At 46.8% G+C, this 12,005-nt stretch overlaps 1 protein-coding gene across 2 annotated transcripts; it reads right to left on the minus strand.

Annotated features, from left to right (window-relative positions):
* Positions 1-4,581: 4,581 nt before the first annotated feature.
* Positions 4,582-11,080, minus strand: LOC130118407 (sperm acrosome membrane-associated protein 4-like). 2 transcript variants are annotated; one of them, XM_056286852.1, is made up of 3 exons: positions 10,903-11,080; positions 10,324-10,434; positions 4,582-5,319 (listed from the first exon to the last, which is right to left on the minus strand). In XM_056286852.1, the coding sequence occupies exons 1-3, from the start codon at positions 10,952-10,954 to the stop codon at positions 5,114-5,116; spliced, it is 369 nt and encodes a 122-aa protein (XP_056142827.1). In that variant the 5' UTR covers positions 10,955-11,080; the 3' UTR covers positions 4,582-5,113. The 2 variants fall into 2 exon arrangements, with proteins under 2 accessions (XP_056142827.1, XP_056142826.1); XM_056286851.1 differs by having other exon boundaries at positions 10,315-10,434.
* Between the last annotated feature and the right edge of the window lie 925 nt (positions 11,081-12,005).

The following is a 12,005-nucleotide window of genomic DNA, read 5'->3' on the forward strand; positions in this document are numbered from 1 at the left end:
GGGAGTGACGCAAGAGGTCGACGAACATTTTGATGCATCATGTCCGAGAACTGAACTGAGGATGCTACAGCGATGTTAAAACGGTCTCCCTCTCTGTGTCTCTCTCTGTGTGTGTGTGTGTGTGTGTGTGTGTGTGTGTGTGTGTGTGTGTGTGTGTGTGTGTCTCTCTCTCTCTCTCTCTCGCTCTCTGTCTGTCTGTCTGTCTCTGTCTGTCTGTCTGTCTGTCTGTCTGTCTGTCTGTCTGTCTCTCGCTCTCTGTCTGTCTGTCTGTCTGTCTGTCTGTCTGTCTGTCTCTGTCTGTCTGTCTGTCTGTCTGTCTGTCTGTCTGTCTGTCTGTCTATCTCTCGCTCTCTGTCTGTCTGTCTGTCTGTCTGTCTGTCTGTCTGTCTGTCTGTCTGTCTGTCTGTCTGTCTGTCTGTCTCTCTCGCTCTCAGGCTGTCTGCATTCATCCAAGTCACACACGCGCGCAGGCCTCGGGGGAAGTGCGTGCGTGTCTTTACCAAGATGGCTCCCTCTGGCTGTGTCAACGCATTGTCTATGGGGGCGCGCTCTCCGAACAAGCGCTCCCATAGCTCACAAACTAAACATCACACAGCTGAGATGTTTACAGTGCGAGTGTCACAAGAAAATGTTGATGCATCGTGTGGGAATCGAGTGAGAATTGACGACAGCGCAGCGATGTGAAAAACGACAAACATCTGGAAGATTTAGGACCCTATCTTGCGCCCATCTGTGTGCCCATGGGCGTGTTGGTCTTAAAATGAGGCGTGGTCAGGTGCATCGCTGCCGTTGCTGTCTTCAGGCAGCGGAAAGCCGCTGCTTCACTGAGCAACAAAAACCTGGTGTACAGGCAACGGCGCAGTACTGTGCCGCTATTTAAAGGGCACATTATTCAGAGGGAAAGCCGCCCCTACGTAGGCGGGTGCACAACGCGCGCACACTCTGCTTCTTACAGAGTCGCACAAACATGCAAAAGATTGCACCCGAAACACTGCAATGTGAAAGATTATTGTTGTGTATACCACGATATGTAAGAAGTAAGGGTCAAAATGTAATCCGAGTTTTGGTGGATTCCTGTTGCTCCGTCTGCTCCCGCGCGTTCACTTCGACCCGCTTCTTCCGCAGGAAACCGTTCAGTTCTCCAACTTGCAACACCCACACGATTAATCAGGAGACTTGGTGCAACCGCTTTGCGCTCAGATTATGCGCCATTTATAGCAAATTGGGATTCAGACGCACTGGCGCAACGCGCCAGTGCCGTTGTGTGCAGCATATATGGTCGTGTAATGTTAGTCTATGGGACGCGCGCCTTCCGAGCAAACACTCATATCTCAGAAACGATAAACTTTAGGTACACTATTTTTCCTGTGTGAGTGGCTCGACACGTTTTCCTACGTTTTGATGCAGCATTTGTGCGCGTGCGTGAAAAACTTGCACGCGCAGCGACGAGTTAGATTGAGAGGTAGATATCCTTGCAGCTAGAACGCAGTTCGGTCCCCGCGTCCTTCTGCTCCTCCCACCACTCCTTCCGGTAACGGGCCCACTCAGGGAGGTTTTGAGGTCGCGGCAGTGTGCTGTATAGTGCCTTCACGGGAGATTTAAGGGGGGTTATAGTTGTCATTGCAAAATGTGCCCTTTTTAGTGGCTATTGGGGGTCCCTTTTCCCTTCCAAATTTTTTTTTGGGGGGGAGGGGTCTCCAAACCTTTGTTGGTTTGCGTCTCCTAACGGTGCGCGTCTGAATCAGAGCGACTGTGGTCGTCACCCATGTGATGAGCACGAGGGAGGTTAGGCAATGGGTTCAACCAAATTCGAGCCGCTGTGCTGTTGCAGCTGTCATCCGGATAGTTCGAAATGAGACCTGGTAAGTAACTGTATGTGATGTAGTCTTACCGGTACAGTAATATGAACTGTACTTTCATAATGACAAGGCTCTATCACTAAAACTATTCAAATGTCTCTACAGAACTGCAGGAAAACCAGTATCTGGTGGAAGAGGTTGACTGTTCTCCCCAGAGCAGGAGACCCACATATGGTCATTGCAAATAACTGCATCAGACTCGGAGACCTGCAGGACCACGTATTGGCAGATAGCACCGTATTCCCAAAGGGCAACAGAGTGACTCTGTCTGCACTGTCTCGTCTACTGGAGCGCAGTAGAACTGGGATGAAGCAGCTGCACAGAGCCCATGTAGGAGTAAACTCAGGCCGTGTAAAACAACAGAATATGTGCAGGTAGAGTAAGCGATAAGAATTCTTGGATATTCCGTTTTTAAATATTCATTAACAAGGTCTTGTCGGTGGAATCTAGATCGTTATATTGAGGCAGAAACAACCTTTCAGTCGCAAGGTAGGAGCTGCAGTCACTTTTTGGCAAGTGGAATGGTAATCAGGGGCGGGGATCACTTTTTGGCACAACACAACACCTGCACGGCACAACACCTGCACGGCACAACACCTGCCGCAAGCAAAACGAAACGGGAGGAACAGAGTTTATGAGTGCAGCGTGTGAGACCTGTTAATAAAATAAAAATTAAAAATTGAAGTTCAGCAGAAACTTAACGGGAAAAAACGTCTCTCTTAATGGGGGACCCCCCCACATGGATCAAGGGACTGCGGTTTCCATGGAAACTGCATTGGTGTTTTTGGAAAGTAATCAGGCAACTTACTATGAAAATAACCATGGACAGAAAAGAACACTGTGCTATATGGAGCATTTTGAGTAAGTTCGATGTGTATTTGCCCACAATTTCTTGGGGTATTTTAACGCTAGCTAGCTATCCTAGCTAAACTTGAGTATTACAGGCAGCAGTTGGCAGCAGGGAGTAGCTGGTGCAAGATAGCTAACGTTAGTTAAACTGGTTGTGTATCACAGGCAACAATAAATATTGGGCTTGTTATGTCTGCACACATCGACAGTGCTGCATTTGATTTGGTGCTGTTCTATTGTGCTGGGATCGATTGGTGATGCCTGCGGGCTCTGGGTTGTTTGATCGGGTCTGCCTGTGATGCTGTGTCAGTCTAAATAAAGAATGCAACGTAGCGGTTGTGTCGAGCGACAGCGCTGTGTCCTGACGTGATTTCTAAATACAATATGGCTATTTTGTGTACAGTCACAAGCCGATGGTTAAACCAAGGCCAGCCGATTTTCATATTGGCATATAGCAGGGATAGGATATGTCACCCCGTGGACCCACTACTCACGGGGATGAGCACTGGGGTAGGGTGCAATGCAGGCCAGGTGGCAGGCAAAGGCGGGGACTCGGGGCGTGCCGACTTCCGGCACGTTCCCAGTTGGTCCTCGAGGAGACCCCGAGGTAGACCCAGAGCTCGCTGGAGGGTCTACATGTCCATTCTGGCCTGGGAACGCCTTGGGATCCACCAGGAGGAGCTGGAGGGCGTTGCTGGGGAGAGGGGCGTCTGGAGTGCCCTACTTAGCTTGCTGCCACCGTGACCCGACCCCGGAGAAGTGGCTGAAGATGAGATGAGATGAAGGAGGATATGTAACTACATGGGTAATTTTGATAGCCGGAACCTTTACTTTGTCCTTTGCCTGCTTTCACCTCTGAGATATCCTTCATCTAGTCTCGGGACTGTATTGCACTTGGCTATCTATCAGTGTCTAATGTCAGCATGTTTGGGGGCTGACAGTGGATGTCAGTTCTACCTGTGACAATCTTGCTGATGGTGGCACTGATGTCAACATTCCCTGCTCCTTAATGTGCTGCAGTATAGCTCGGAGTAGCGACATCCGTAGGTCTGACACGCTCTCAGTATTTGGGAAAACATGCGTAGGTGTGTGCTTGTCAGACAACTTAGACACGTCGGTTATGTGGCTTTCATAAACTTTTTATTGTTTTACATGACGCAAACGTGTCTATGATGTGTTATGTCATCCATGTAAGCAGGTTAACGTCATGGCATCGTAATACACATAAAAAGCGCAAGCAGCTTTTAAAGGTGATCCCTGGAAGGAGGCCGTTGACATCTAGCAGCAGTACAGAAGGCCCTCTGAAAAAGGTGTGAAGACGACGAAGCCATCGTTGTCCCCAGCACTTGTCAAAGTAAATTGATGCCCATGCTAAATCCGGGTGAATAGGGGCCAGAGCAGCCCAGGGAAGTTCTCATCTGGGACACGTTAGTTGCCACCGAGCTGCTTTGGTACCATAACTGGTTCAGAGGTCACCCACATCTTGTCACACTCGGTCTCCCCCTATACTCCCCGTTCTTGAATCCTACTGAAGTATCCTTCTCTGCATGGGGTTGGAAGGTGGATGATCGCCAGCCCCCCAGTGCATACCTCTTCTACAGGCAATGGAGGCGGCTTGTGGAGACATCGATCAGGGGTCATGCCAGGCCTGGATACAGCACTCCACCCAATACTTTCCAAGACAACATTGCATGTGATGTGGATGAAGTCTTATGGCCAGACCCACAAAGAAGGCGAGATTTAGCCTAATTTTATTCTCTTCTTTTTTTTTCTAACAAAAACGTTTTCTTCTTCTACTGCACTTTTGTTGTTCAAGTAGAGTAAGAACATTTTACATACAAATTGTGCATGCCCCATTGCTGTGATTGGTTCCTGTAGTATGCTGCCTGGAGAATGCCACTTTTCAAGCCCCTTGAGGGTTTTAAGGCAATTCTCCTTCACATGGTTTCCAATTAAATATTGTATTTTTTTTCATATGTGTAAATAAAGGATCAATCAAGGATCTTTACACATTTGGATAGCTGTGTGTATGTGTGTTTACTACATGTATGACAAAACTTTATTGCAAACTGCCATACCCTGCACACAGAAAAAGCATTTTTCATTTATACTATCAGCATGTAGTTGGTGCATCATGTGCTTGTTCAAATGATGGTTTGTGTACCGTATTGACGCAAAAAAAAGAAATTAAAGAGTTTGAAGATCTTTGCAAGAGATGTATAATGTTTTGTTGGTTTGGTCTAAAGTTTTGTGGTTAGTGTGCAAAATAGCCTATAGTTTCAAAGATAGAGCCTAAGCAATCAGAAGAAAAAAGCTAAGCAATTAAACAGAGCGGCTGCAACTAAGCCTCTTGTCAAATGAAAGTGACTGTTTATTGTGTGTGTAAGCCCACAGATACACATTCATCACCACACTGAATAGGAAATAAGGAGCGTTAGCAGCATGCCTCTCCAGTAAGGGGCAGTAGGGCCAGTAGCTGTGTTACAAAGGTGTGTACTGCAGCATTCATTGGTGAAGGTGAAGTTGAGTCCCATGGCGTATTTTTCACCGGTGAGGCCACACAGAGGCGGGAGGACACAACTCTTCTCATACAACACCACACGGAAGTCTCCTGAAAACCAGAGTATGCGTTATAAATGTCAATGTGGTGAAGACTCACACACACACACACACACACACACACACACACACACACACACACACACACACACACACACACACACACACACACACACACACACACGACCCAGCAGTTCAGTTGACTCAGGGTTAATAGGTACACTGTCTCTTTAAGAGTCCCGACCGTGAGCACAGAGCGAGAGAGTTCGCGGGTTCACTCGAGTAAAATGGCGGAGAAGAGAGAAGGCTTCGCCCGGTGTTGCCAGCCTCTAACCTTTCTTGTTTTCAAATCACCGCTCTCTGCCATGTTTTCCTGCTAGGTGAGCGCATGTATTGTACCAGTATTTGTTTTGTGAAAAGAGGTTATTTTCTTGTGGATGAGTAAATGTGCCTTTTACGAAGTCAGAAGGCTAATCGCTAGCAAATTGCTAATCGCTAGCTAGTAGCTAATTGCTAATGGCTAGCTAATATTCTTAATGCTTAATATACTCTACCCATCGTATACGGAGTTCTAAATTACTACGCTTGACTAAATGGTAGAGAAGAGAGAAGGCTTAGCCAAGTGTTGCCAGCCTCTAGTCTTTCTTATTTTCAAATCACAGCTCTCTGCCATGTTCTCCTGCTAGCTGATGGAGGGGACGGGAGCTGAGTAGATACCAGCATTCTCCTTGGACACTGAAGACGAGTTGGGCACCATCACCTACTTCTGTTCTTGGGTCACTTGAGTATCACAGAGCATGTTTCTTTGATATCGAGCGCTATAATACTTTTTTTTGTACCTAATATGTTTTGTTTCAGCTGTTTACTGGGAGTGTTTTTGCACAGATCGAGGAGTATCAAATCAAGGACAGGCTAAAGACATTCCTTTCTGCGAGGTTTAACTGTTCATTGGTAAACAACAGTAAAAAAAATGTCTTTCACTGAAAGAAAAAAAGATGTTGAACAAGAACTTGATTTTTTCGCTAAAGTTTCTTAATAGCTAAACTACATTGTCATTCATTCATGTTTGTTATATTGTCATTTATTCATGTCATTCGTTCTCTTTCATTTATAAGTCATAACTTACAAATTACAGAAGATAATTTATCTAATTTTATTTATGTATTTTGTGCATTTACTTAAAACAAAAGGTTGACATTTTTATATGAAAGAAGATATGTTCCAGTCCATTAGTTGATTGTTTGTACTTAGGTAACATACTACTACCAGACCCTGGTATATATCTACTGTTACAGTACAAGTTAACTCTGGTCTCATCTTGATTTATTTCTATTTAAAGAGGGACAAATAGATACTTGGCTACACACACACACACACACACACACACACACACACACACACACACACACACACACACACACACACCGATGATCACCAATTACCAATTACACCTTTAAGTGGTTGAAAAAGGGGGGTCCATACTAACAATTGTCCATGTATATGCTCCATACTTGCACTGAATTAAATCACACTCTAATGATACACTCAGCTAAATGATTTTAATGTTAACATACAAGATGTCCTTGTGCCAATTCGCTGATCAAGGCTTAGATGTAAATGGCATGGGATGCACTAATTCAATAACTATATACTAATCACACGACTTTCGCTTTAAGGGTGTTTTCACACTTGATCCCTGTCAGCCCTCAAAACAAACCCAGAGCGATTAGTCAAAATTTTTGCTCATATGTGAACACTCAAAACAAACTCAGACCTCTCTGAATTCAAGTCAGTATTGCGGTTTACTTAACCTGTGCATTGTGAACACAAAGCACTCCAGGTTCGCTTCGCCTTTGCCATTGTATTGTAGCGACCGGAGGAAGTGGTCGCTCCGACTGTCGATGGTCTGCGCTGGGGGAACGCAAGGGCTCATGGAACTGTTAATGTTCGAATTGAAATTGTTATGATTTATGCTAAATGTTTACGTGTTCAAATGTTTGGTTCATGTTGGGATGTTTAGTTTGTTTAGGGGTTTGACTCGGACTAAATAGAAGACTGTTTACTGACTGACTGACTGACTGTAGGACCATGATTTAGACTAAACGTTGCCGGATGTGACGTCGGGGGGGGGGGTCATTGTGTAGTTGTTCTGTTCCTGAGGCAAATAAGCGAGTATTCCTGGGACCGTGTGGTGTATGGGGCACGGGGATTGCTATTAAACGGAAATCTCTGCTGGGGCCCTGAGTGGACAGATGTGTCAGTGCTGGGGCCTGAGGTAAAGGCCTACCATTGTCAATGGGGCAACTTTGAGCTCCATGATGGGTTGGCGTACTGGAAGCGGCAAGCTCCTGGACAAGGGAATGACCTCCTGCAGCTATTAGAGCCCATGTGCACCGTCCCCAGGTTCTCCAGATGGTCCATGGCTCGATGGGGACCGGGCACTAGGGGAACGCCAAGACCCTCCACCGCCTCAGGGGGCAGTTCTACTGGCCTGGTTGTTGACGAGACGTGGAGCTACTCGTGCACTGCTTCAACTCCTGCACCCCCCAGAAGGGACCAACCCAGCACTCCCATGCCCCACTGCAACAGTACTTGGTGTTCGGGGCCCAGCCCTAGCCTGAGAATGCCGAGGAATAGAAATGGACTACTATCGAAGACTTAAGGGACCGCCTGCAGGTGGTCCACAACTACACCTGCCGGGCCGAGGCCAACTCTGGAGCAGAAGAGGACCCATGACACATGATTTCTTGGGCAGGCCTTTGTTCCAGGGGACAAGATATGGATGTATTGTGCCGTTCGCAAGAAGGGGATTTCCCCCAAGCTTTGCAGCCACTGGTAGGGGCCCAGTGAGGTCGTGGGCCAGCTGTCTGAGGTGGTGTACCAGATACACATGCCCGGCTGGAGGCGCATGGTGGCGCTGCACCAGGACAGACTCTCCCCATACCAACTGCTTGCTCTGTCTGTTGTTGGAAAGGGGGCGACAGCAGCACCCCATGCGCCAGTCAGTGTGACTCTCCTCCAGTTGCACTTCCTGTGAGCCCCAGACGTCCTGTTTGCCAGCAATGGCACCCTGGGCATTTGAGTGACTGCGTTGGGTGATGGGGTCATTGAGGACGGCTGATCCCTTAAATGGGGGCTATGTAGCAACCGGAGGAGGCAGTCGTTTTTTCGACTGGTCTGTGCTGGGGGAGTGCAAAGGCTTATGGGACTGTTAATGTTCGCGTTGAAATTGTTATGACTTATGTTAAATTTTTACGTGTTCAAATGTTTGGTTCATGTTAGGGTTTTCAGTTTGTTTGGGGGTTTGACTCGGACTAAATAGAAGACAGTTTACTGACTGACTGACAGACTGTAGGACCGTGACTTAGACTAACGTTGCCGCTTGTGACCTTGGGGGCGGGGGGTCCATTGTGGTGTTGTTCTTTTTCCAAAGGCAGGTGTATGGGGCGTTGTATGGGACACGGGGATTGCCAATAACCGGAAATCTCTGCCTCTGTCATCTGTTCTTCCACGCAAGCTCGCCAGAATATTTTAGCCCTGTAGGCTTGCCGTAGTCATGTCACACGCTGGTGCCCTGCCGGGACGCTCGAAAACCAAATAGTTTGAAGTCACGGAACATGACCGCGGGTAACGCTAGCAAGACTAGTGGACGACGAGTAGTTCTGGTCCGAGGAAGAAACTAATACACTTCTCCAAAGATGGAACTAAGAACACATCAAACGGCAACTGTCTATAAGGCACAGAAACGCTAAGGTTTCCTCCAATTTTCGGTTCATATTGTAACGTGCACGGATAAATAGACTCGTTAGCGCTTGGCTAGCGGGTCGGATCTCTTAGTCGGCTGGTTAACGTTGTCACCCGCGGTGCGGGAGATACAAGTTCGCGACCCGGCTGTGGCGACGGTTCCCGGGCGGCCCACCTGGATTCGCTGCAATATGAAAGCGAGGGGCTTCATTAGGAGCGCGCTGTAGTGCTACGTCAAAGTAAAAAAAAAAACAAAAAACACGTCAGTAGTACTTTACCACATGCGATAAAATGAGAAAAAAAACCATAATCCAAAGAAGTAAAGCTCTCAGCTCCAGAGCAACTATCAGAGCTGAAGTGGACCAGAAAGAGAACTGAACGTAGTCCCTTTTCTGTTGGTCCACTTTAATGGGACTGGGTTTGGCTTAAAAAGGCGTTTATGTGAAAGCACCCTAACTGTGTGTCCTGGAATCATAAGTTGTGTATTTAATTTCTGACAGAATTACAGTCAGGTGATCCCTGGTTGTTCAGGGCATCACCATGGAGTCCTTGTACTGTAAAAGTAACCATCAGAATACACACAGCTTGGCATGAGTCTTTTCAAATTTCACGATCAAACCTTTTGTCAGTTGGTTCGAATATTTGATGCGGGTAACTCCAATTTTCAATTTTGTACTAAGCAGTTTATTCAAGAGTACTATTAGTTACTTATTTTAAAGTAAAAATCAGTGAGTATACTTTCTGTTTATTTTTTATGTACTTATCAGAGATATACTAAACAAAATTATACTTAAGTGTACTTACAAGTATACTACTAGTACATATACTTGAACTTTACTTGAACTTGAACTTTACTTGGAAGTTTACTTAATAAAATAAACTTCAGGTATACTCTTTTTTGGTAAGGGCGGAGGTTCAAATGGTGATTTGAGGGCATCTTTCATAACTCATGGACAGTGGACGCCACCCACAACCTACCTGCCGTTTTAAAAGGAGCTACACAGGCCAGGCGGTGTTTTCATGATGTCGTTTTCTTTACGTGTGGCAATACAGATTTTTCTGAAAGCAGCATTGTTCAAATTTATTCTGACAAATCTTAATGATAAAGCTGCTGTCTCGCACACGCACAAAACCAAACCACCTACAGGACATCACACACACACACACACACACACACACACACACACACACACACACACACACACACACACACACACACACACACACACACACACACACACAGAGTTTGGTTCAGCATTCAATCGATTGTTAAGAAATGAGTAAAGCCTGGAAGGCGCGTCACCTCTCTCACCCACGGCTCTGCTGGACAGACAGAGCTGGCCGGGAGGACACTTCATGGGGAACCTGATGCAGTCCAGCGGGGAAATGGTGGGAAACACACAGGTATAGCAGAACAGGGGGACTGAAAGACAGATGGGGTTGTAATCAGACTCTGGCTTTGAAAAGTTCAGAGATGCATGAATGGCATTTGAATTTCCTTTCAAAACGCTAATATATCCATGCGACCTCGGGGAAATGAAGATGTCAATAGCCCAATGTTGGCTGAAATATCTTTTAATGGCCCAAAGAAAGCCTCCAACAGTACTAGTATTCAGTTTTACCTTGATACCATTAATAGTTTTGTTGCTATAGCTACAACATATGTTTCTGTTGCTGTACATCCTGCTTGGGAATGAACCTGTGCATTTCACAAGTTTCTGCACACTAGTTTGGTCGATGCAATGCTCCAACAATTGTAGAAAGAATGTATTATCCAACGCTACATATCTATTTGTCTATTGTCCTACATGTGCACGCGTGAGCGCGCGCGCGCGCACACACACACACATACACACATATACACACACACACGTCTGTGACGTTCACGTACCCGCAGCTGGAAGTAAACACAGGAAAAGCAGCGCGCGACAGAGCTTTGACATCACTGTTATTGTCCCTCTCCCCAAACAAAGAGAAGACTGACAAACCGGAGCGACTCGTCCAGTTCCTGAAGGCTTTCCCCGGCTTGTTCTGAGTCTGGATCACCGCAGCCGGCACAGCTTCGTCCTTATTCGCTCCTCCTCCTCCCCCCCCACCACCCCCCAGCAGGTAAACGGGTGTTTTTCGCCCTCGCCGCTGACGGGTGGGTCGTCCCTCCTCGGCTGGCCCCAGCTGGCGAGATGTGCGAGTAAATCCTCACAGGTTCGTTATCAAATCACGTCCATCAGCTGCAGGAATCCCCCCCCCCTTTGATTCAATAAGGTCATTAGCTCCCCGACCGTAACCCTGATGGAAGCTGAGCTAAGTGTGGCAGCCCGACGCTCGCCCGGGGAGACTGTACCCAATCAAACACGCGCGCGCGCACACGCACACAGTTGGGCGCTGGCACGCGGCCATATGCATTTGCTCCTTTGTGAGATTGAATTTCAGCGTTTCTTAACACGGTGCATTTACATACTGCACAGGCTTGTTCCCTGTACAGTAATTCAGCAACCTGTGTTTATCAAATTAGCCCCTCTTCCTTAATGAGAGACGTGTTGTTACATGGACCGGACCGTCAAGTGACCGGCAGTCCCATGACAAGCTGAGTGGTGAGGAGGTAGGGTGGCTACTGAGAGGGCCAGAAGGACTCTTACCACACCACGAAACACCATCCAAATACAGCTGCTAGCGTCCTGTGCTTCGCTAGACCGTTTACTTGGTACCTCACTCTCCTCTTTCAAAACCCCTCTCTCAAGAGCCACCCGTTTAAATCTTCTGTTAAACTTCCGAGTTTCCTCCTCTTTTCTCTCTCCCACCATTTTGTCCTATGCGACATTCTCTTCTCTTTCTTTCGCTTATCTTTCTGTCTGTTTAATGCCACTCTCGTTGCGTTGCTTTAGTAGTAATTGTCAGTTTTTATACTGATCTCTATGTATTTCTTCAGAGTACCACAAATAAAATGTGTTATCATTCATATTGTAGCGAATTCGGGGGGCAGCCCGGGAACCGCCA

The sequence above is a fragment of the Lampris incognitus genome, chromosome 9 (genome assembly GCF_029633865.1).
Source record: "Lampris incognitus isolate fLamInc1 chromosome 9, fLamInc1.hap2, whole genome shotgun sequence".
NCBI lineage: Eukaryota > Metazoa > Chordata > Actinopteri > Lampriformes > Lampridae > Lampris > Lampris incognitus.